This window comes from Leopardus geoffroyi, chromosome A1 (assembly GCF_018350155.1).
Source record: "Leopardus geoffroyi isolate Oge1 chromosome A1, O.geoffroyi_Oge1_pat1.0, whole genome shotgun sequence".
NCBI classification, from domain to species: Eukaryota; Metazoa; Chordata; class Mammalia; order Carnivora; family Felidae; genus Leopardus; species Leopardus geoffroyi.
The window spans coordinates 121,541,768-121,568,512 of record NC_059326.1 but is presented as its reverse complement, the minus strand read 5'-3'; the positions used below and the strand labels follow the sequence as shown (position 1 = coordinate 121,568,512).

Below are 26,745 nucleotides of genomic sequence, written 5' to 3'. Positions count from 1 at the left end.
TGAAGGATGCATATGTTCATGGATAGCAACAAGCTACAAAATTATGAAAATATAAAGTCATCTGATCAAAGTCAAGTTATGACTCCCATTTATTACTAGCATACCCATCACCCTACCCCACCCCACCCCCACCCTATCCCCAGTCACCTCACCATCAAAGTTTAAATTTAGGAAAAGATTTTCAGACACTTTGTAACCCTCTTTTGTAACTACTAACTAAACTGAAGCTTCAAAAAAGAAAAAGGAAAAGCTGGTGACTCTCCCCCCACCCCCCCCACCCCCCGCAAATCCTTCCATTATTCTCATCAAAACATCACTTATTTATCAAGGTGCTGGTTTAAACTTTTTATTGGGGACTGACTTTTTGGTGGCCCAAAAGAATCACTTATCTCAACAGTGGGTAAGTCAGGCCTATTAATAAGAAAGCAAGAAAAAGAAAATGGGGACAAGAAATGGGCAACAGATTAAAGACTTTTACACTCTGGGAATATTTTTTAAAAGGACCAACTGAACCCATTCTCACTAATTTCAAAGCAAACTAAGGATCAGTAACACGAGTCCAGGAGAATTAATGACGACAGAATGAAAATACCATGAAACTAGCTACTGTTGCCTTACAGCATTTAAGAATACAGAGTTTGTTATGATTTATGCTAAAATAGTACTTGTACTGAACATCAACACCCCCCACCCCCCAAATTTAGAATGAATACAAACTGGGCTCCTCCATAGTAAAAAAATTAAAATAAATCTACTTTTCTTCCAAGACAACTCTTGAAAGCAAAAGGGTATTTTCATTACAAATATCTCCTTCTGTCTGACGACCCATCCATAATAGCTGAGAGTTAAGAGATTCCAGGCGATTTTGACATTTAATGAAATTTTATCAGCAGATTATAATCCAAAATAAAATTTCTGAACACCCTGTCATTTACATCATAATCCAACACCAATAGCAACAAAACAGGTGGTGTGGAAAATAAGGCTCTAGAGATTATCCGTATCATCCCTGTGGATCTTCACAACTGTGTAAAAGTCACTAGGCCTTTGGTGCTTTAATATCATGAACAGTTATGAGATGTGTTTAAATAGCAAACTTGCTGTCCTTAAACCTACTGTGTTGAAAAGAAAAATAAAAAAAATTTTTGGCTCATTGACTTCTTTAAATAATTTTAAAAAGTTGTTCTTTTCTAAACAATATTCCTAAAAATTATACAGCTCGAATCAGATTTCATCTTCGCCACGAACGAGACTCATATTCATCTTCATCCTCATCATCATCATCATGCAAAAACAAATCTGAGGTTTCCGTTTCCTGAGGAAAGAGAGTAAAATCTGCTTAGTGGTATAAGAAAGTTAAGTAAAATACTTAAAAAAATTTTTTTTCAATGTTTTATTTATTTTTAAGACAGAGAGACAGAGCATGAGTGAGGAGGGGCAGAAAGCGAGGGAGACACAGAATCTGAAGCAGTTTCCAGGCTCTGAGCTGTCAGCACAGAGCCCGACACGGGGCTCGAACTCACAAGCCATGAGATCAGGACTTGAGCCGAAGTTGGACCCTTAACCAACTGAGCCACCCAGGTGCCCCTAAGTAAAATACTTTTTAGGCCAAAGGACACAAAGACTAGTATACAAAACCTAGGACAGATTTACAAGTGACACACTCAGAGAGTAGCTAGCAGGGCAAAAACACCCACAACAGTCTTTCAATGTATACATATTTTCCTCCCCTGCTAATTTTGCCAGTTTTAACAGACTTCCATTCTAATATCATCAGGAAAATAAAATGTGACTGCTGAGTAGGAGGAGTAAAAGAAAAAAGATCTATAATATGTTTCTGATAAAATTAATATATTCATAAAAATAAATAATTAAGTTTTATTTTATGCCATTAACTTAAAATGAAAATATATGACCAAACTCCTAAACCTTTCTTTTAGTATCAAATAATCTGTGATGGAGAGTATACTAACTTCCCCATGACACCAACATTCCCAACCTTATACAAAAATCTAAAATCTTACGTAAAATACAGATTTCTACAAACATTCCCAAAATATCAAGATTTTTCTTTTTTTTTTTTTTAACATGGGAAATGTTCCTGCTTTTGTTTTATAAAATTATCCACATGATCACAAAACTGTTGATCAATCATGAATGCTAACATCTATAAAACCAAAATTATGGTGAATCAGGAATAACTTGCAATGTTGGCTAAAGGTCCCTTTTAATAAAAAAATTAGAAATAGGAGTTAAAGAGTGAAATTATTTTTCATATTTTAAGAGTTTCCTTGGTTTAAGTCCTTGGTTTCCTATTTCTTCCCTTTTACATCCCACTTCCGTAACTCTCATTTTAACCAACTGTACACAGAAGGAAAATAAGAAACTTAAATCTATTACCTATGGAACATGAATAAATGAAAAGCTACAACAACCAGCTAAAATGCATTTTGTCCATGTAATCCATGTCCTCACTTACCAGAATAAAAATTTCTAGAGCCCAAAGAAAGCCAAAATAAATGCAAAGAAAAAAAAAGTGTCTCCTCTACCAGAAAATACCCCCCAAAGAGCTTTTTTTATGTGTCTGCACCTGTTCTCATTCTTTAATAAACTTCTAGTCTTTGATTACTGTGTGCATGAAAGAATCATATTTATTTTAAAATTTATTTACTTTAATGTCAAGAAAAATACTACTTGAGAAACAATCTAATTCAGTGCTTATTTTCAATCATTAAATTTACCTCCTCCTTGACATCTTCTTCCTCAGTCTCGGTGGATACAGAAGGCACCTTGGCCTTGTGCCATGATATTTGTAGCCGACGGTCTTTGAATTTTGACCCTTGGTTTGCAGTCTAAAATAAATTTCAGAAAAACAGAAAAGTTTATATTCAAATTGTATGCTATTTAAAAGTGTAATGACTTGGGGGGGGGGATATTAAAATGGATCTAAACACAATCTCTAGTAAGAGCTAGAAAAAGTGAAGTCCCTTTTAATTAAAGAACCATATGTACTGTTTTGCCCAGATAGTCCATGACTTGTATCTATGTCATGTTAACTTTAGGATTTGTTTTGGTTTAGATGATAAATTAATTATATAGTCACCCTACTTACAAAAGTCATGATGAAAACAACAAATGCTATCTTAATACAATTACTGGCCTTCAGGGACACCTGCGATGGCTCAGTCAGTTAAGCATCCAACTCTTGATTTTGGCTCCAGTCATGATCTCATAGTTCATGAGATCGAGCCCTGTTTAGGACTCTGTGCTGACTCGGCAGAGTCTACTTGCGATTCTCTCTCCCCCTCTCTTGCTCCCCCACCCTCAAAATAAATAAAGATTAAAAAAAAACAATTATTAACCTTTAGCTTTGATAATCTACATACTTAGAGACTGAAAACTTAAGAGTGATTTTTTAATGCCTAATGATCTCACAGCATCTCTCACAGCCCCAGTGATAAAGCTATTCCCACTTCATCTTCTGAAATGCCAAACAACAATGACAAGTACCCACCCATTCTATATATTCAATAAATGTTAATCAAACACCTCCTATCCTAACTCAAAATAAAACTGTTCAGTTTCAAATGTATTTCTTGGTACTACCATCCAATTTCTTCCTCCCCAACAAATTTCATTAAGGGAAAACAAAAATTTTAAAGACAAAGCAACAGAGACAAAAGAATATAGACACAAAATTTCATTAAAGTGAAATTCAGTCTTTCCTATTAATGGTGCCAGATTGTAGAACATCCCCAATTCTGAGTTCAATCCTGAAAAATGTAATAGAAGGCATTCTTTTAAATATGGTGCTTCACTCTAGTTTTTCTAGGAAAAATGTTGGTAAATATCAGTAAGCATTTGCCAAATGTTTCCATAGAACACTCAGATGACTGCATGTTAAGACTGTACCAGATCCAGAACCAGTATGACCAGAAATCAGCATGTGATCCAAGGAAAAATTCTTATTATCCTTGTGGAGGTTGAATGTTTATAACGTGATACCAAACATTTTAACTCACGGGACATATTACACTATGTATCAAAATGGCCCCATCTTGTAAAACTCAGGTAGTTGCTAATAGAACAGATCTCATCACAAGGAAAAAAAGAATTCTAACTATGTGAGGTGATGGGGGCTAACTAAATTTATTTTAGTAATCATTTCACTATATGTATATGTATTCAACCATTATGTTGTATATCTTAAACTAATAGGATGTTGTATGTCAAGTAGATCTCAATAAACCTGGGGGAAAAATCTGGTAATGTGTGTAGGAGACCTCCTGTGCCCTTACTCTTTTAACATACACAGCCCAATTAAAGAGTGCCTTTTTCAGTATTTTGTTCACCTCTGTATTACTTGAATTCTTCTTTCTAGCATTACTGAGATGTAACTGACAAACTGTTAAGACATTTATAAGTGTAAAACATGATGATCTAATATACATATGCAATGTGAAAAGATTCTATCAAGTTCATTAACCCATTCATCGCCTCACATATTTACCCTTTTCTTGGGGTAGAAATATTTAAGTTCTACTCTCTTGGCAAATTTCAATTATACAATACAGTGCTATCAACTATAGTCATGATGTAACACATTAGATCCTTAGGCTTTATTTGTTATTCGAACTTGTAAAAAAAGATCTGTTACTTTTATAATCACAGAAGGCAATATAGATTTTTTTTAGTCTATATTTACTGGGTCGCCCTCCAAAGAGGACAGCAGTTCTGTCCTCCAAAGGGAATTTTAGGCCATTAAATGTAGTGCATATAAAATACTGAAAGAAAATGAGAAATGTAATTTGTATGCAGTAAGGAACTAATAATATGTAATTCTCACAGTCTAACCTACAACAATAAGTAAGATTAGTGATTAGAATAAAGATGTATTTTAATAATACCAAGTCAAGAATTCCCACACACTACTGGTGGGTATCTAAACTAGTAAAACTGATGTAGTCTGCTCAACAATTCCATGTATATCAAACATATATGTGTATACACATACACTGAAAGATCTATGAGAATACTATCAATGGTGTTCATAAAAATCATGTGAAAATAACCCAAATACCTATCAACAAGAGAACAGAAAAATAAACTGTGGTACATTTATACAACTGAAAATCATATAGCAATAAAAATGGTGAATTACTGTTACATGTAACAACATGAATGAATCTTACAAACATAACGTTAACGGAAAAAACAGACACATAAGAATATAGACTGTGTGGTTCCATTTATATAAATTTTTTAAATAGGCAGACTAATACTGTAATATTACAGAATGCACATTTAGGTGATAAAACTACAGCTGATTCTCATTATTTGCACTAGTTGTATGAAGTTCACTGCAAGTACTGAATTAGCAAATACTGAACCACTGCTCCTAGGGCAAACAGAGTAAGGCCAGGTTCCTATGAGCTTCTGGTCAAAACATTTTCTTCAACTAATCAATACATAACCTTGTTTTATGCTTTAAAGACTCTTTATTTAAAATATACTGTTGGGGCGCCTGGGTGGCTCAGTCAGTTAAGCGTCCGACTTCGTGAGTTCAAGCCCCGCATCGGGCTCTGTGCTGACAGCTCAGAGCCTGGAGCCTGCTTCACATTCTGTGTCTCCCTCTCTCTCTGCCCCTTCCCTGCTCATGCTGTGTCTCTCTCTGTCTCAAAAATAAACATTAAAAAATTTAAACATAAAATATACTGTTGGGGTGCCTGGGTGGCTCAGTCAATTAAGCGTCCGACTTCGGCTCAGGTCATGATCTTGCAGTCCTTGAGTTCGAGCCCCATGTAGGGCTCTGTTAACAGCTCAGAGCTTGGGGTCTGTTTTGGATTCTGTGTCTCCCTCTCGCTCTGCCCCTCCCCTGCTCACATTCTGTCTCTGTCTCTCAAAATAATAAATAAACGTTAAAAAATATTTTTAAAAATATATATTGTTGAAATCACTGACACTGAACTCATGGCCAAAAGCACTCATGCCTGAACAAAGCTTACCTAACACATGTGTCTTCACCATAAGGTATATCACAGCCTCCCTGAACTTTCGACATAGCACTTGAGAACTATACTTGGCGGGGGGGTGGGGGGGGGGCATTTCAAATAGGAAAATCAACAATGAAAACCACAAAAATGAGAAAAACGTGGTACTAAATCAACTGCAAAAAGGACACTTGTTTACAGTTTGAGATCTGAAACAGTAAGACAGAGTGTCACCTTGTTTGAACTTAGCTGGGAATGTGTGCATCAGGTAACTCTGCCAATGTCTGCAAATGACCACAAGAGCACCTTGAGTACTAATTTTTGATCTTACAAATAATTTTACTAGGCAGGTTAATGTGCAAGTCCAAAATCCATGAATAATAAGGATTAACTATAGAACAAAAGCAAGGAGGTGATTATCAGAAAGTGAGGGTATGGGGTCACTTTTCTGAGGAGGAGAGAAAACAGTAACTGGAAGGGGGCAAGGAGGAGGCTGGGAATATACTTTTTCCTTACCTGAGGAGTAGGTATATGGAAGTTTACCTTCTGATAAATCACTGAACTATATACGTTTCTAGTTGGTATAGTTTGTTTCAGAGTATTTTAAATTGAATATTATCCTTATAATTAAAAAAATATATATGAAACAGCTAAGATATTTATGTTTAAAAAGCAAGGTATGGAATGCAGCTCTATATTTATACTCTGGTAAATTTTTTCAAGTGAGAGACTGTGTATGTATTCTTATATACAGAATTTTTTTCTATAAAGATATCTAAGAATAGTGACTACCTTTTAAGAGTAGGCAGAGATGAAGGAAAAGTGAAGAAATTTTACTTTTTATTAACCGTATTTTTAACCATTTGTGTGTATTCTTTTTTTATTAAAGAATACTTTAATAACTTTAAGACTGGCCTCTAAAATGTGACATATCTATTAAAATACGTAATTTTTCAATATGCACATATATTTTACCTAACACACATATCCATAATATAGCTTGAAACAATGAAATACTAGGGAAAAGTTAGATGTCCATCACTACAGGATTCTTTAAAGTTTACTTATTAATTTGAAGAGAGACGGAGAAAAAGAATCCCAAGCAGGCTCCACACCCAGTGCGAAGCCCAACTCGGGCTTATCTCATGACAGTGAGATCACGACTTGAGCTGATATCAAAAGTCAGATGCTTAACCAGCTGAGTCACCCAGGAGGCCCACTAGAGGACTGTTTAAATCCAGTGTGGTACATCTATGCAATGATATACCATGCAGCCATTAAAAAGAAGACAGCAACACATTCACTAGTATAGAATAATCTCCAATAACAATTTAATACATACCAAATACAAAGTGTATATGCAAAAGAGTATCGTATAGCACACCACCATTTTTGTTAAAGAGAGATAAAATAATGCATAAATACAGAAAAATATCTTCAAGAAGATATGTGAGAAACAGATAACAGTAATTGCCTACAGAGAGTTAAACAGTGACTGGACATAGAAGGAAACCTTCTGTACATTGCATATACTTTTGTTTCTTTATATTTTTTTAAGTTTATTTAGAGAAAAAGAGAGAGAGAGAGAAACATAGGGGAGGGTCAGAGACAGAGACAGAGACAGAGAGAGAGAGAGAGATCCCAAGCAGGCTTTGCACTGTCAGCACAGAGCCCAATGCAGGGTTTGAAATATGAGATAATGACCTGAGCTGAAATCAAGAGTTGCATACTCAACCGACTAAGCCATCCAGGCACCCCTACACTTTTATTTCTTTTACACTTTGTACATGTGTGCTGCCCCTCAAAATATAAGGTAATTCAAATAAAGTAACATTCTTATATATGAATATAAGAAAATCAATTATATACCATCAATGAAAAGTTATATCCAGTAACTTAGAGGTACTTGGAACCTTAGAGGCAGAAGTTACTAGAAATTCATCTAACTTGACCATTTTCCAAGATCAGAAACTGATGCCAATTCTGTCAGTCATCACTTATCAATTACTTGACCAGCAAATATGATCAAACAAAACTGAAGTGCTACTGAGGACATAGGCAAATAGGTACTCTTATCTAATGTCACTATAAATAAAACTTAGTACAACATTCCTGGAGGGTTATTTGGCAAGCTGTCCTAAAATTTTAAATATGCATGCCTTTTGGGGCACCTGGGTGGCTCAGTCAGTTGGGCCTCTGACTTCGGCTCAGGTCATGATCTTGCACCCTGTAAGTTCGAGCCCCACATTGGGCTCTGTGCTGACAGCTCAGAGCCTGGAGCCTGCTTTGGATTCTGTGACTCCCTCTCTCTGCCCCTCCCCTGCTCACTCTCTCTGTCTCTCTCTCAAAAATAAATAAACATTAAAAAACTTAAAAAAAAATATGCATGCCTTTTATCTAGTCCTCTCACTCCTACGAACTAATGTAAAATAGGGTTCGCAACTGAGACAACATTACTCTGGGGGGCATTTTGGGTGTCACACTGACTGAAGAGCACTTACTGGCATTTAGTAGGCGGGAGCCAGGAGTGCTAAAGGTCTTAACATGTACACGACTGTCCTATATAACAAACTGTTCCACTCACAAATGCAAAATCCAGTAAGATGTCTGTAACATTGTTCACAGCAAAATGGGAAATACTCTAGCCATCAAAGGCAGTATCAGTAGTTCATGAAAGATCTACCATTACTAAGAGATTTTTTACAAGGTCTGAAGAATGGCAATATTGAAGTGCTATTCAGAAAACTTTCCCTGAATACTAAATCCAGAGAAAAGGGAACTTTTGTTCTAGTAAACACAAAGGAAAATTATCTTTCAAATGATAAGGTATCAATCACTTCCATATACAATAAAACTCTCAAATATATTTCCACACACTTGAAAGATGGGAAAGGGTAAAATCCCTACCTAGAGAGGCTACAGGGAAAAGTTAACCATACATGATAAGTCTTTAGTAATTACAGCAGAAGTATTCCATTGTCTTACTTGAAGGTCCAGGAGTGAAGGAGTGATCAATTAGAGGCTCTTGCCAATAAGAACACAAAAAGTTGAATGAATTACACAAATATTTTGGAGGGGTACAGAAACTTAGACTTCTAAACCTGTTACTTTCTTAAGATTTAAAATACTCTCTGGCTACAGATGGAAGATGAACACGATAGTATGCAATGATACTAAAATGATTTATTTTTAGAGGTATAAATCCATTTAGAAAAAAAAACAGAGAGAATACAACAAAGCTAAAAAAAAAAAAAATGGGGAGCTTAGAAGCAGAAGGATTAAATATATAATGCCTACAATTTTAAAATCAGGAAATAGCAGCAAAAACGTTTCAGGAATGAAAAAAATACCCAAAAAATCAGCTAAAAGATTTAAAAGTAGACATCCTTTAAGAATAGAAATTGGGGAGAAATAGAGTAATAAAATGATTAACAACCTTGTGGCTGTTAAGTTCATCTGACTCTTCAAATGATGTACACATATAACTTTTAAGAAAATAAAAACTAAAAAATTCCTATCAAACGCACCTAAGGTTTTTGAAGTTGTTTTCTTTCCCCTCTCTCTCTCTTTTTTTATGCTTATTTTGTTTTTGAGAGAAAGAGACACAGAATCTGAAGCAGGGTCCAGGCTTTGAGCTGTCAGCACAGAGCATGACGCAGGACTCAAACCCACGAACTGTGAGATCATGACCGAAGTTGGATATTTAACTAACTGAGCCACCCAGGCGCCCGTTTTCTTTTTTCTATAACCGAGTGCTTTCCAAGTTTTCTTCAATGAACATCATGGAAGACACTGTCTTGCAAAAGAGTTAAACTGGACCATTCTCTTTCACCATACACAAAAATACACTCAAAATGGACTAAAGACCTAAATGTGAGAACAGAAACTGTAAAAGTCCTTGAAGAAAACACAGGCAGTAATTTCTCTGTTATTGCTTATACCAACATTTTTCTAAATGGGTCTCCTGAAGCAATGGAAACAAAAACAAAAATAAACTATTGGGACAACATCAAAATAAAAAGCTTCTGCACAGCAAATGAAACAATCAACAAAACCAAAAAGCCACCTATGGAAAAGAAGATATTTGTAAAGGACATATCTGATAAAGGGTTAGTAGTATCCAAAATACATAAAGTACTTATAAAACTCACCCCACCAACCAAACAATCCAATTAAAATGGGCATAAAACACGAACAGACATTTTTCCAAAGACATCCAGATGGCAAACAGACACACTGAAACGATGCTCAACATCACTCAGCAGCAGGGAAATATAAATCAAAACTACAATGAGATGTGTTACCTCACACCTGTCAGAATGGCTAAAATCAACAAAAGAAGAAAGAACAAGTCTTGGCAAGGATGTGATAAAGGGGGAACATCTTGCACTGCTGGTGGGAATGCAAACTGGAGCAGTCACTGTGGAAAACAGTATGGAGGTTCCTCAAAAAGTTAAAAATAAAACTACCAGCCCTCCCCCCAAAATACAACTACCCTACGATCCAGCAATCACACCACTGGGTATTTACACAAAGAATACAAAAATACTAATTCAAAGGGATACATGTATTCCAAAATTTATAGCAGTATTACAATAGCCAAATTATGGAAACAGCCCAAGTGTCCATCGGCTGATGAATGGATAAAGAACATTCCAATGGAATATTAATGGATTATTATTCAGTTATAATAAAGAATGAAATCTTGCCATCTGAAACAACATGGATAGAGCCAGAGTTGTGCGGCTCAGCTGTGCTGAGCAAAGGAAGGCAGCAAAAAGACAAATGCCGTATGACTTCACTCATAAGTGGAATTTAAGAAACAAAACAAGAGAGCAAAGGAAGAGAGAGAGAGAGAGAGAGAGAGAGAGGCACACTGAGACAGACTCTTAACTGTAGAGAACGGATGGTTACCAGAGGGGAATGGTTTAACTCGGTGATGTGGATTAAGGAGCGCACTTGGTGTGACAAGCACTCGGTGATACACGGGAAGTGCTGAATACCTATACTATACACCAGAAACTAATACTACACTGTATGTTAACTAACTGAAATTTAAATAAAAACTTTAAAAAAGACATTGCCTTAGTTGTTTAAACCAACAACTACTTGATCTCTTTCCACTCTACTGGACCCTGATTTTCATCACTGGTCAAGTGGCATATGGAACCATGACAGGTTTAATTCAATCATGGTAACCGTTTTCCTCAACAAGGATTAGTTTACAAACGGGTAGGGACAATTCCGGCTAAGACACATGAGGGCACATCTGCGAAGTAAGAGTGGTATATGTCAGGGGTGGGGTGAGGGTGGAGGAGGGTGAGGGTTGAAACAGGGACACTTTCTGGGAAGGTTACCTCTCATGATTTTTTAAAATGTCATGAGAAAGGTACTGTTACCTTAAGCCTTTGGACGTTCTTTTTAGAGGCCATGATATTTGTGGTTGCTATCACACCATGAAGAAAAACGCCTAAGAACAAAGCCAACATACTAGGCAGAGGAGACCTAAGAAAAGAACCTGTGTGGCTGAGTTTCTGAATTAATTAAACCTAAAACCTCCCTGACTCTAAAATGAAAGGAAAGAAAATAAACCTTCCTATTTCCCAAGTTATCTTTTACTTCAAGCCAAACACATCCTGACATGTGTGTATTACCTCCATAATCAGAAAGAAGAAAAAAAAAAAAAAAATCAAGTTCCACCCTGTATCATGGAGTACAATGGCTAAACCATACACCACAGTTCAAAAATCTTACAGTTAACTGATGCATGCTACTTGAAAATGTCTAAGCGCAGGTCAAGTATTCTAAACATTTAGTATAAGTAACTCTTCCTGTTTTGGATCCTGTCTCCCTTTCTCTCCATCCCTCCCCCACTCATGTGGATGCGCATGCGCGTTTTTTCTCTCTCTCTCTCTCTGTCAAAAATAAACATTTAAAATAAATAAATACATAAAGCTGGTCTCCCACTTTACAAAAAGTGTGTGTGTGTGTGTGTGCGCACGCGCACGTGTGTAGGTCAAACTGGTGAAAGAAACTGCCTCAACAGTGAACAGAGTACTGCCAGCACAGTTCTCAAATCTGGACACTATATAACAACCCACCATTCTCTAAAGTCAGGGAGAAAAAGGACTAAGGGGTGTCAAACTCAGGTGAAGTCTTGCTCTTTAGGATTTCCTTCACCATCGGGGCTCCTGGGTGGCTCAGTTGGTTAAGCATCCGACTTTGACTCAGGTCATGATATTGGTGGCTCATGAGTTTGAGCCCCGTGTCGGTCTCTATGCTGATAGCTCAGAGCCTAGAGCCTACTTTAGATTCTGTCTCCCTCTCTCTGCCCCTCCCTCACGCACACACAGTCTCTCTCTCTCAAATATAAATAAACAGTAAAAAACAAGTAAAAATATTTCCTTCATCATCTTTAATACTTAATAGGGCTGAAAATGTTTTCTCTCAAAGAAGTTGTTTGAGTCGGGGCGCCTGGGTGGCTCAGTCGGTTTAGTGTCCGACTTCAGCTCAGGCCATGATCTCACGGTTCACGGGTTCAAGCCCAGCGTTGGGCTCTGAGCCTAGAGCCTGCTTCAAATTCTGTGTCTCTCTCTCTCTGCCCCTTCTCCACTCGCACTCTATCTCTTTCTCTCTCTCCAAAATAAAACAGAAACATTAAAATAAAAATGTAAATAAATAAAATAAGCAAAATAAAAATTTAAAACAAAGGTTGTTTGAGGAACAGGGATCCCAGATATTAACAGTCAACTGTATTTTTATCTTGGTTCTGACACTTACTTAACAATCTTTTTATATGTATGACTCACTTTTAAGTTTTAAACGTGAGTTTTCCCTGTCTGTACACATGTGGTTTCACATGCACTTTATACAGTTATTTAAGATTAAATGAGATCATGTATGAAAACGCTCTAGCACAAGTAACACTCAATATTTAATTGGATGAATGAGTGACTGGAGAGAAGATATACTCTGTTTATGAAGCAAATTAAAGACAGTTACCTGTAGCAAATCTCTACTTGCATGTTTATCTAAAAGTGGTTGCCCTTGTATACAGAACATAACTATACATGTCTCTTATCCTAATAAATTCTTCCTTTGAATTCTGCCTTCGTCCCAGATCATTTTCACTTATTGACTATGAACACCTGGTAAACCATGTAATAACCCTAAAACAAAAATCAAGTATTTGCTTTGGAACAACTTGTCACTACAAATGCATTTATGTGGGCTATTATGGAATTATAAAGCATGACCTGCTTCTTGACCTTCAAATATATTAATAAGAGTTTGCTAACACCCATTTTTTACAACTTGATTTTCTAATCTATAAAACATTTGACACTTATACAGAATGCAAGAAAATGCTGAAACAGTGCTTTTAGAGTTGATATCTGCCAACTTTAAAAACTTACTGAGAAATGTTGAAGCAATTCATCTTTTTCCTCCTCAATAAATCCCCCTACTGTTAGTGCTTTGGGGCGGTGGTCCACCACCATGTGATTCAGCGAGCCCCTTCCTCTTCCTCCACGGCCTCGGCCTCTTCCTCGACCTTGAGAGGACATAGTCTTTCCTCGACCCACAGGTAAAATGCCTAATCGTGCAGCCTGAATAACAACAAAAGGCAGAATATAATATATATTCTAGGAAGAACCGTGGAAGAACCTCTTAAGAACCTCTTAAATCTCACCTCAACCTGTAACTGACTGAGTTTTTTCCGTAACTCTGTTGTGTCTTCTCCTGAGGATAGCCTCTTATGAAGGTCCAGTTCAGTATCTAATAGTTCTTTCTGAGCCTTTGGAAAATTAAGAGTAAAAATGTATTTGTTAGATAACTTTCAAGATCTTATTCAGAATATCATACTTAAAGAATGACATAACATCTCTTTTGGCAAAAGGAGAATGAGAGGATGCAATAAACTGGAGTGTTTAAAGGAAGGTTCACTGTATGAAAACATACAGAGAATATACTGAAATCAGTAAAAATAAGAAGCAGTATTACTGCTTAAGATGGCTTAAAAATCAGACTCTGGAAACAGTCAAATGAGAAAAGGGAGCTGAGAATAATTTTCTAATAATAAAGAGCCATAAATCAAACTCAATGGAAGCAAAATATATACATAGGAAAAATTAATAATAAAAACATAAATGACATCTACATAACTGCTTTCAGATTTGAACTCTACAATATTGCACTCTTTTTGTGTGTGTGAGGGACAAACTATCTGTCTTTAGATGGTGTGACTGTGAGACTAATTTTTACTCCCATATTGTCTTAAAATTTTTTAAATTTATTTATTTTGTGAGTGGGGGGGGGGGGGTGGGGGGAGAGAATATCCCAAGCAAGCCCCATCCTGCCAGTGCAGACCCCGACAAAGAGCTCCGTCTCACTAAGTGAGCCATGAGATCATGACCTGAGCCAAAATCGACAGTCAGACATCCAGCCAACTGGGCCACCCAGGCTTCCCTCTCTTCAATTTTTAAAATGTTCGTTATGTTCCTTCTATGGGGGAAATTTCACTAAAAATATTTTTATTAAACTTTTTCTATGCAATCGTGAAGAAATACTTTATATCCCTCTAGTAATACAGAACCACAACTTCAAATGTATTATAATATTGGATATAAAAATTTGCACTCTATATATCTGACAAATTTATTATTTTGAGTTCTCGAAGGACTAGAAATTAAAATTCCACTACAGAGGGGTACCTGCTGACTCAGTCAAGAAGGGCATGTGACTCTTGATCTCGGGGTGTGAGTTCGAGCCCCATGTTGGATGTCAAGATTACTTAAAAATAAAATCTTTTTAAAAAAAATTTTTTTTTCCCAACGTTTATTTATTTTTGGGACAGAGAGAGACAGGGCATGAACAGGGGAGGGGCAGAGAGAGAGGGAGACACAGAATCGGAAACAGGCTCCAGGCTCTGAGCCATCAGCCCAGAGCCCGACGCGGGGCTCGAACTCACAGACCGCGAGATCGTGACCTGGCTGAAGTCGGACGCTTAACCGACTGCGCCACCCAGGCGCCCCAAAAATAAAATCTTTTAAAAAAAATTTTTTTAAATTCCATGACAGAGCTGTGGTATAATGTAACCACTGTGTAAAGTAACTATTCTCCTACATAAGGAAACAAATGACAATTAATAAAATGAGACGTAGGGCGCCTGGGTGGCTCAGTCGGTTGAGTGTCCAACTTTGGCTCGGGTAGTGATCTCGCAGTTCGTGGGTTTGAGCCCCGCACTGGGCTCCGTGCTGACATCTCTGAGACTGGAGCCTCCTGGAGATTCGGAGTCTCACTCACTCTACCCCTTGCCCGCTCATACTCTGTCTTTCTCTCTTTCTCTCTCTCTCTCTCAAAATAAACATTAAAAAAAGTATTTTTAAAAAAAGAGACTTAAGTGGATTTGGAACTTTAAGTGGATTATCCTTTTCAATAGAGTATCACATTTTTACCCGTATTAAAGCCAATGATACCTTTTGAGTATTAAAAGGAATGGTTTCACTGTATTATAGGATTAGAAAAACAATTGCTGAAATAGGAAATATGACTTTTTTTGCCATCACTCTAGCAATTTCATATTTAGGAAAGGAAACCATAAATTCAGTTAATAAACATAATAATAATAAACATATCTTTGTTCAAACAAGGTATCAGCACCTCTTTCAAAGACAAGACACAGCATCTATAGGAACATTTAAAATTTTTACTGTCTCCCTGTTATACTATTAGTTACCTAAGGGTTCCACTGTACTTCAAAGCACCAAGCAAATAACAGATGTTCAACAACCCTATGCTGAATGGAAAATGCAAATACATACCTCTGTTTTTGTCTTAACTTTAGATGGTGTGGAGACTGCAGAAGATGTTTTTAATTCATCTTTCAATTGTGAGATCTTTTCTCCAAGCTCTTTCAAAGTCTTCATTATATTTGCTCTTTCTTCTGGTTTCATGTTTTTGTTCTTTTCTAGCTTAGATATTAGCATCTATAAAATAAACAGAAAAAAGTAAAAACTATGCCTAGTAACTTTTACTATAACTAACCCTTATCAACTTTACTAAGAGGAATAGCTATAAAATCCGTTGTAGAAAACAATTCCAGCAGGCAAATGAGCTCTTGTCTTACCTTTTGGCATTCTATTTGTTTTTCTAGCACTTCTTGCCTCTTTTTCCTCATATCTTGCTGTAGCTTCATTGCTTCCTATATGAATACATTTAAAAAATTAGTAAGAGATAATATTTGCCAATGATATACTTGCAAACATTTGATACATGAACAACTCATTTTCTTCTGGATCATCCCTATGCTATACAAGACAAATTTCACTCCTAATCAAAAAACAGATGAAACCAGAAATGAAACCTTTAATTACATTTTCTATCGAAGAGTTAAAATTTCTAAGTGTACTTTTAAAAATATTTAAAAGGCTAACTCCTAATTAGCTGTATCTATGACATTTATTCTTGAGTGACCTGAATGTACGTATGAGGAAAAACAAGGGCTGTTTCCACCTGCCAATGTAATAAGCCATCCCTGATTTTTCAAGTTTAAAGTTTAATAAATGTGAGATACAGGCTAGAGGACAGAAATGATGGCAAATTCTATGGATTTTTGCCAGGAAAATATTGCCTCCCACCCCTCTGCTAATCAAATCTCCAATTATATGGAAATAATACCTATAAATATCTATTTGATTTAAATCATCTATATGAGTTTATATCTAAGATAACAATGAAACTCAAAAGTCATGAATACCAATTACATAAACATTATACTTTATACAAAACACTAACTTACAAAAGCAAGAGAGGAATTAAAAGAAGAAATAATGAAATAAAACTGGTTCTTCACCTTGGAGAAAAAAAAACAGGACAACTCAGTGCTATTTATTTTTACATAGAAAAAAATCCTTCCTTGTTCCTGCAAAACACCTTTTTGTCTGTTCACCTTTTTTTTTTTTTCAAATGTACACTCCATCAAGAAGCAGCTAAATAAACATAATGTAGTTCTAGAACATGAACTATTCAAATGTGTTAATAAAATCGCTTAATAATTCAATGGGTCCTTCCTTCTTTAAGGAAATTAGAATCAAGGCTGTTACCTGTTTCTTTTTAAGAACTTCTTGAACATCATGAGATTTAGACCCTGAACAAAGTTTTGAAGGCGTCTTTAAGTTTGAGGAGCTGTAAATCATTTTTGGATGGCCTGGAGCTGAAAATATCTATGAAACACAAGTATAATTAAATTAAATATTAGAAACGCTTTAAGGTAATTTTTTAGAAAGACTGCATGTATTTCTTTTTGTTCAGGAGTTAAAGTTTACTTTAAAAACTTCATTTATATAACTGGTTTTTATATATACATAAATTCAACTGTAATTCAAATACAAAAACAAAATTTTAGCAATAATGTTTCTGAACGCAATCACATCCTTCTTCTTCTATTTTCTTAATTGAGAAAAAGGAACCACAGCCACTTTTATCTAGGAGCAGGCCTGTACTCATAGTGAAGCCTTACTGTCCTCTCGTTCAACAATTTCACAGATTAAGAACCTCCAACAAACCAACTCTTGTGACCGCGATGAATCAAGACAAAAACAAAAACAAATCCACAATTCAGAATCATGACTGAACACAGAAAAAAAGAGGAATACTATTCAAACAGTTAAAGTGACAAGTCCCTTTCTAACCTGGCTAACAGCAATGACTGCAGCCTCTTTACCAATTACACCTTTAGTCTCATTCTACTTATCCCTCCTTCTAAGTTAAGACGAATTAAGACATCTGGTCATAGAATTATTCCTATTTCTTTAAACCCTGATCCAAATCACCTAACACAGGATTAAAGTACTTCCTCATCAGAATCTATTTAAATCAAATGCTATATGAGTTTATAATCAAACATAAAAACAAGTAGTTAGCTCACAGGTCTTGACTTTGCAAGCAAAGTGGTGGCCATTTTTACTGTGGTTGTTTTGGTATCTAGATTCCTTTCCCGTTCTGAACAGACCACTCTCCAGTTAATCTTCCCTTTTTTAAGGCATAGCAGAGCTACATGGCACAGTATAATCTCTCTGGTTCAAGTCTTTCCTAACACAAATGGCAACACCTACAATTTACTGAGCACTTAGTATGTACTTAACACTCCCCTTCCATGCTTTACTAACATGAAATTTTTTTAATCCCCAGAGCAACTTATTGAAAAGGAAACCAATGCTCCCAAGTTATCTAATACAGCTAGTAAGAGGCAGGTCAAGTCAAATAGGGCTGTCTGACTTACAAATCTGTAACTATCTTTGTTTTGCTATCTTTTCATAATAGAATTTTTGAAACAACAGAGTTATACTACAAAGGTGATGTACCCATCACTAAGCACCAACAATTATCAGGACATAAAATAGAGTAGTTCCCCCTTATCCAGTTTGGCTTTCCACGGTTTGTTACCCAAGGCCAACTGTGGCCCAGAAATAGATGACCCTCCTTCTGACTCATCAGGAGGTCATTAGAAGCCTAACAATACATCACAATGCCTATATTATTCACCTCACTTCACCTCATCTGGAGGCATTTATCATCTCACATCATCACAAGTAGGATGAATATGGTACGGTATTTCCAGTGACTTCTCCTTTATTAAAGTATATTGTTATAACTATTCCATTTTAATATTATCATTGTGCATCTCTTATTGTGCCTAATTTATAAATTAAACTTTATTATGGGTATGTACCAATATTATGGGTATGTACAAGAAAAAACATAATATATACGGGATTTGGTACTATCTGTGGTGTCACGCATCTAATGGGAGTCTTAGAAAGTATCCTCACAGATAAGGGGAGACTACTATACTTTTGTTTTACCTAAATCCCTAACTCCACATTCATATCAAACACTATGTTTCTATGTTTTACATGTAAATATTCGGTTGTATCTCTAAAAAAATAAGGACTCCATTCTTTTTAAAACATAACCACAATACCATGATCACACTTAAAACAACTCCTTACTATCGTTAGACAATCACATCTCATGATTGTATTATAATTTTTTTTTAATTTTTTTTAGTGTTTATTTTTGAGACAGAGAGACAGAGGGTGAATGGGGGAGGGGCAGAGAGAGAGGGGGACACAGAATTCGAAGCAGGCTCCAGGCTCCGAGCTGTCAGCACAGAGCCAGGTGCGGGGCTCAAACCCACGAACTGTGAGATCATGACCTGAGCTGAAGTCAGACACTTAACGACTGAGCCACCCAGGGTGCCCCAAGATTGTATTATAATTTTCTAAACATTTTCTGCCATTTGAATTGGGCTCTATGAAGGTTCTTCTACAGGAACTGGTTATATCTCTTTAAAGTCTATTTTGATACCATTTCCTTTCTCATCTCTTTCTTTTCCTTGCAAACTGCTTTTTGAAGAAATCAGGTCACTTATCCTGTGAATTTGTATTCACCACAAAATTCTATGATACCCCATAACATGTTTCTGTGTCCTCTGAATTTCCTTCAAATTAGTAGATCTAGAGCCTTTATGACATCTTCTCAATCTTTTGACAGGATTCCAGAAATTGTTGACAACTTTGTTTTCTGGTTGAACAAAGTAATTCTAGGGTCATCTGGAATACTGCCAGCCCCAGATCTGCAGACAGCCATTTCTTCAAAAAACCCTTGATTCCTCTGAGTGCCTGGGAGGGGGCAGGGGGTAATTACCCTTGGACTGATTATTATTTCTCAACCTTTTCAGTGAATAGAATTAAGAAATGTTTTGGAGCTTTTTACTGCTTATTATTTTTTATGATAAAACAGTATGTGAATGTGTATCAATACAGCTGATCCTTGAATAACTCAGGGGTTAAGGGGCACGGACCCCAAGAATCAAAAATCCACATATTTAACTTCTGACTTCCCCAAAACTTAATGGCCTACTGCTAACCAAAAGCCTTACCGATAACATAAACAGTCAATTAACACGTACTTTTTATGTTACATGTTTTATATACTGTATTCTTCTAAGACGCTACAGAAAAGAAAATGTTAAGCAAATCCTAAGAGAAAATACATTTACAGTCCTGTGCTGTCTTTATTTTAAAAATCCATGTTTAGGTGATCTGCACAATTCAAACCCATGTGGTTCAAGGATCTACCATACTTTCAATTCAAACATAGGACTACAGTGTTTTCACTTAATCTACCATACACATCTTTTCAACCACATTGAAAATTGCACTTGTCAGTGACACCAATATGATTTTTCATTTGATTTATCCTACAATGCTCACAAACTGTTTCAGAATAACATTATTGCTGAAAAATACTTTTTAAAATTGTTTTTTTGAACTCAGGGTTCATCTCATTAGGAATATATATTCAAATAGCTGTATTTTAAAGTACTCTCCTAGGGGCACCTGGGTGGCACAGTCGGTTAAGTATCTGACTCTTCATTTTGGCTCAGGTCATGATCTCGTGGTTCATGAGGTCAAGTCAGGGTCTGCGCAATCAGTGTGGGATTCATTCTCTCCCTCTCTGCCTCTCCCCTGCTCACAATGTCTCTCTCAAATAAATAAACTGTAAAAAATGAAAAAGGTACTCTCTATGCAAACATATTACTTCATTTGTTTCACTTTTCAATTCTTAGACATTACTTTTTTCATTTTATGACTGAACGCAGCATTTACATGGTTCTAAGACAAATCTACAAAATAAGACATAGTCAAAGTTGTCTAGTTTTTTTCCATCCTTGCCGTAACCACCTAGATTTAAATTTTAGGAACTAAAAGAAATTTTTTTAAATTAATTTTAGGATTTTTTGTTTCTGCTATTAATCAAATACTTAGGTGTTCAATGGCCCTACTTACTTACATTAACAGTGGCTGCCTATATATGTTTTGTACCATTGTACTTTTTTTTTTTTTTTTTTTTTTACCTAATACAGCCTCATGATCACCTCATAATACATATGAAGATATTCCTCATTCTGTTGTAAAGTTGCACTTTTGCTACTGTACTGCATTTTAAGTTAACTAGTCCCCTACTGATGGACATCTGGATTGTTTCCAGTCTTTTGCTATTATAGTCTACACTTACTAGCCTGGTACGTATATTTTTTCGTAGTTTGACAAATGTACTTCTGGCATACATTCTGAAAAGGAGGGTTACTGATTTAGAATAAATGCATACATAATTTTGCCAGACACTGCCAAATTTGCTTTCATGGGGGTTGTAACATTTAGCATTTCCATCAGCATCTAAATTCTCAGATCTTTTTGGAAATTATCCTAGTTTATTATGTAATTTGAAAAATGGATCTAGTTTTATCTTTTCTACACGGCTATTCAGTTATCCAAATACATTTATCAAAAAGTCCATATTCTCCCCACTGACCTGAGATACTGTTTGACATCTAATAAATTCCTATTTGCAAATGAGTCTATTTCTCATCTTTTACTCTATTTCACTGGTCTATCTCTTCATGTGCCAGTACTAACTGACTTAGTTACATAGACTTCATAATACTCTTATTATGGCTAGTAGGGTTAAGCACTCCCCCCACCGGCCTTGATCGTTTTCAGAATTTTCCAAGCCCTCTTTGAAATAATCACCATTGTGCAAAGTCACTGTACAGATATATTCCTAAAAGCAAAAGAAACTACTTAAGATACATTTCAAAGTTTTGATTAGGATAGAATCTTCTTCACTATATTCTTCTAAAATTCTCAAACTCCTACTTAGCTTTGAATAGAAAAAAAAATTTAGCCAATTTCTGGCCGTATCATGGAAATTAGGCAAGTATACCTTCCACATTAAGGTTAGCTGTCACGTTTACCTCAAGTGAAGAAACAAGACATTACAAATCTGGATGAAAGTTAAGTTGTTAATTTCTCTGTGTCACTAAACAATTTTAAATATATTTGAGGATCGCGGCACCTGGGTGGCTCAGCTGGTTAAGCATCCAGCTTTGGCTCAGGTCATGATCTCACTGTTCGTGAGTTGGAGCCCTGTGTTGGGCTCTGCGCTGACAGCTCAGAGCCTAGAGCCTACTTCAGATTCAGGGTCTCCCTCTCTCTCTCTGCCCCTCCCCTGCTCACTTCGTCTCTCTCTGTTTCTCGAAAATAAACATTAAAAATTATAAATAGGTAGACAGATTGAGTAATTAATGAATCAGAGGGTCACAGAAATACATACCTGGCAATCCTCTCCAGCACCACCTGACTGATTCAACACATGTGATGCATCACTCTGGTTACCACTTGTGTGTCCAAGGCGATGTTTAACAGGAACTTTGTTAAGAACATATGCGCCAGATGTCTGTGGTTTACTCATCATCTGCATACACAAAATAAACACATAAGTGGTAAAAGTTTTAAAAATGCCCAGGAATGATACAAATTCAGGCTAGTGATTACCCTGGAGAAGAAAATAAAGAAATGAGAAGGGAGAGTGCTTCTATCATCTCTAAGTTTTTAAGTGGTAGATATTCAAATGATTGCTATTATCTATTCTATGGATGTCTGAAATATGTCATAACAAAATGCATGCATATGGATATAAACTCATACAGAAAACAAGTTCTACTAATTTTTAAAATGTTCCCTTTAATATGTAATGCTTTGAAGGATCTGGGGCTTCTAAATGATAGTAGCTTAATATCAATAACAGTGTGATATGGACACCCCAAGAACACAGTGCAATCTTGGGCTGCATTAACAGAACACAGTCTAGTGGATCACAAACATGACAGTATCACTCTTGTACACCATTCAGCCTACATCCAGGGGAAGCACCTGCCTCTGGGCTCTAACATGAAGCGGGACCTAGACAAAAGACATGGAGGCTGAGGTGCACATAAAAAGGATAATGACTGGACTTAAGATTACATATGGTAATACTTTAAAAAAAAAACCTGAATGCATTTAATTCAAACAAGAGAACACCTAGGAAAAGATTAGCATTACCATCAATATTGGAATGGCACTAATGCATAGTGGTTTCTTCTTTACTTCCTTCATCTGTTCATTCAAGTATAGTTTGAGCAACATGTGCCAAGCCTTGTTTTAGACACAAGAGACAGAAGGAATAAAACAGGCAAAATCCTATTTTCTCGGAGCTTACATTTCAATTTTTAAAGCTTTTAAAGAGTTTTCTACATGGAAAAAAGTCAGACAAAAGAGTGGATACAAGGATGACTGACTCTAACACAAAACAAAGAAAAAGTTCTAGATTCAGAGTTGTCTGGTAGTGGACAGTTATTATACTTTAGTGTTGAGAAGAATCACTAAGAGTATTCCTTTAAACATGTAGATTTATGGGCCCCATTTCTACAGACTGACTGTAACTTGTGGGTGCTAAGATCCAAGAATTTGTATTCAGGCAAGTAATTCTGGTAGAAGCAGAATTGCACTTGTCAAACTTTATGGTTTGTAAGAATCAAGTGGAGAGCTTGTTAAAACACAGATGCTTAAGCCCCAACCCTAGTGATTCTAAGTTGAGGTGAGGTCCAAAGAACTGCATGTCTAATAAGTTCTCAGGAGATAAGATGCTGCTGGTCTGCAGATCAAACTGAGAAGTTTTAAAGTAGAAGACCTAATGACTGCAAATTGACAATGATCTAGAGGGTGGGACCAGAGGACTTTTCCTTGTCTATGAACCAGTAGATTACCTTCTGGATACCCCCATGTACCGTTGAGGGAGGGGACTGGGCCACCAGAACTTGTTGCTGATGAAGGTGCTGTGGCAAATGGTGGTGCTGCTGCGACAGGTGACTAAGTGTTTGCTGTTGCTGCAGGAGTAGCTGTGTTGGAGACTGCAATGCAGGCTGCTCATTATTTTCCCTATGCCACAGAACTCGAATGAACCGGTTATTTAGAACTGCTTCAGTGCTGGAAATGGCTTTCCTGGCCTCCTCATTGGTAAGATACTGGATGAGGGCTGCTTCTGGATCTCCCTTAAAAGCAACCTGTAAGAAAAAAAACAAAAGCAACAAAAAAAAGCAAACAAATTAATAAGCAGTTAAATGCAAATAAATTATTGATAAAGACTTCAGAATAGAAAAGAACCTGCTGAAATCCATTCCGAAAGCTTTGTAAGTACAGTTCTCCATCACCCTAAAAGATAATATGCATATTTTTCAAATTATATACAAAAAAGACTATTCAATAAAGAATCCTAGTAATGTTATGTAACCAGTTAGGGAAAAGTTGTTAGATCCCTCCCTGATATCCCACATCCAAATAAACTCCAGAGAAAGAAAATATTTTACCATAACAAAAAAAAAAACAATAAAAACACAGAAGAAAAAAAGGTGAATATCTGTACAATCTGAGTGTTTGGAAAATCTTTTTATGCATACTTATAAAAATAGGATCCATAAAGACAAACAGTAGTAAATTCTACCACATAAAAATTTAAAATCTGTCAGTCCAAATATACCCTAAACTAAATGATGAATAGAAGAACTATTTTTGATATACATGACAAGCAATGGCTTGGAAAAGCACTATTATAAATGGCTTCATAAAAAATGGGCGAAGACAATCAATAGGCATATCCAAAAAAACCTGCAAATGATCTATATAAATCAGAATCTACGTAGTAATTTAAAAAAGCAAATGGGGCGCCTGGGTGGCTCAGTGGGTTAAGTGTCTGACTCTTGATTTCGACTCATGTCATAATCTCATAGTTTTGTGAGTATGAGCCCAATGTCCGGCTCTGTGCTGACTGCAAAGCCTGCTTGGGATTTCCCACGCCCCACCCCCTCTGCCCCTCCCCAGCTCACACTCCAAATAAATAAATAAATAAATAAATAAATAAATAAATAAATAAAATTTATTTTAAAAAAAGAAAAGCAAAGTAAAACAAGTATAATTTTTCACTTACGAAACTGGTTCAAAACATTTTGATGGATCCACATTACAATGATGACAGGCTTTAACACAGTGCATGTGGGAGTATCGACTGGCACAACCCTTTTGGCAAACAATTTGGCAGAGCACAAATAAAAAGTCTTAAAATTCCCTTTAATTCAGCAACGAATCATAAAAAGATAACGAAAGGTTTAGCAACAAGGAGGCTCACCACAGCATTGTTTTTATAGAAGATAAGAGAAACAATAGAAATCCTCAACCACAAAGAACAGTAAGTAAATTATGGCCTATTGCTACAGACTGATTTATGCCCCCACTCCCAAATTCTTATGTTGAAACTCTAACTCACTGTGTGACTACATTTGGAGACAGGGCTTTTAGGAGGTAATTAAAGTTAAATGAGGTTATAAGTGTGGGGCCCTAATCAGATGGTACTGGAGGTCTTATAGGAAAAGGAAGAGCTCTTTCTCCCCTTCCAAAATTTGAGGACACAGCAAGAAAGTGGCCATCATAAAGAGAATCCTCACCAGGAACCAAAAAGGCCATCACTCTGATTTCGGACTTCCCCCAAAATAAATGTTGTTTAAGCCACCTAGTCTCTGATACGTATTTGTTATGGCAATCCAGCAAGACTAATATACCAAATTACATTAAGCCATCTAATTTTCCTAAATGCCATAAACCATAATGACCTAGAAAACACGTAAGAGAAAAAAGGCAGAGACATCTGATATGATTTTGTATTCTTGAAGTGTGTAAAGTAAGTATTTTTAAAAAGAAAACATGTCTGGGGCGCCTGGGTGGCGCAGTCGGTTAAGCGTCCGACTTCAGCCAGGTCATGATCTCGCGGTCCGTGAGTTCGAGCCCCGCGTCGGGCTCTGGGCTGATGGCTCAGAGCCTGGAGCCTGTTTCTGATTCTGTGTCTCCCTCTCTCTCTGCCCCTCCCCCGTTCATGCTGTGTCTCTCTCTGTCCCAAAAATAAATAAACGTTGAAAAAAATATTAAAAAAAAAAAAAAGAAAACATGTCTATGTGTGTGTATAGATGTGTTCTTCCATATAAATACAGTATGTTCATCAAAAGATTAATAATTATTGTTGCAACATGGTGAGATTCAGGTGATTTGTTTTTTCACTTTTGTTTAATGGATTTCCAATTATCTATAAAATTAAACACATACTATACTCAGGAAAAAACACTGCTTAAAAATCTTTCAAAAAGAGTACCTTGGTTCAATTCTTTGAAATATCAAATTTCCTCATACTACTTTTTTTTAAAGTTTATTTTTTTGAGAGAGAGAGAGAGAGAGAGAGAGAGAGAGAGAGAGAGAGAGAATGAATGAGTGAGCACAAGTGGGAGAAGGGCGGAGAGGGAGAGACAGAGAATCCCAAGCAGGCTCTGCAAAGTCAGTATGGAGCCTGATGCCGGGTTCAAACTCAGGAACCGTGAGATCACCCAGGCACCCCCTCATACTACTTTCTTCAGGTCTCAGCTTAAATGTCACCTCTCAGAGTGCTTTTTCTTGAGTTTCCTTCCCCCTCTATCACTTAATTACCTTACTATATTTATCTTTATAGCACTTAACCTGTTTTACTTGTTTATTCTCTCTCTGCTCTCTGAGAAGGTCAGCTGCATGAAGGCCAGGACCCTGATCATCATGCTCATTTTTAGCCAGTGTTTTCAACAGTGCTGGTCCAGCATAGCACACCTCCACATTTTGGATGAGTACAGAGATTGAAGGGTGAAGGGCACAGGGATTTATTGCAGTGACCTAAGGGTGGTGCCTTTTTTCATATAATTTTTAAAAAATTTTTAATGTTATATTTATTTTTGAGAGAAAGAGACAGAGCACGAGCAGGGGAGGAGCAGAGAGAGAGGGAGACAGAGAATCTGAAGCAG

The 26,745-nt window shown here is 36.4% G+C and overlaps 1 protein-coding gene across 4 annotated transcripts in view; it reads right to left on the bottom strand.

Annotated features, from left to right (window-relative positions):
* Nucleotides 1-330: 330 nt before the first annotated feature.
* The window catches only part of RBM27 (RNA binding motif protein 27), a 73,207-nt gene continuing 46,792 nt past the window's right edge, over nt 331-26,745 (bottom strand). For all 4 annotated transcript variants that reach the window (XM_045492734.1, XM_045492716.1, XM_045492725.1 and 1 more), the window contains 9 exons: nt 23,644-23,940; nt 22,170-22,310; nt 17,093-17,212; nt 16,117-16,191; nt 15,812-15,976; nt 13,681-13,785; nt 13,406-13,597; nt 2,742-2,852; nt 331-1,315 (listed from right to left, as the gene is read on the bottom strand). In XM_045492734.1, coding sequence (XP_045348690.1) covers nt 1,232-1,315; nt 2,742-2,852; nt 13,406-13,597; nt 13,681-13,785; nt 15,812-15,976; nt 16,117-16,191; nt 17,093-17,212; nt 22,170-22,310; nt 23,644-23,940 — 1,290 coding nt within the window. In that variant the 3' untranslated portion in view covers nt 331-1,231. The remainder of the gene's footprint in view (nt 1,316-2,741; nt 2,853-13,405; nt 13,598-13,680; nt 13,786-15,811; nt 15,977-16,116; nt 16,192-17,092; nt 17,213-22,169; nt 22,311-23,643; nt 23,941-26,745) is intronic.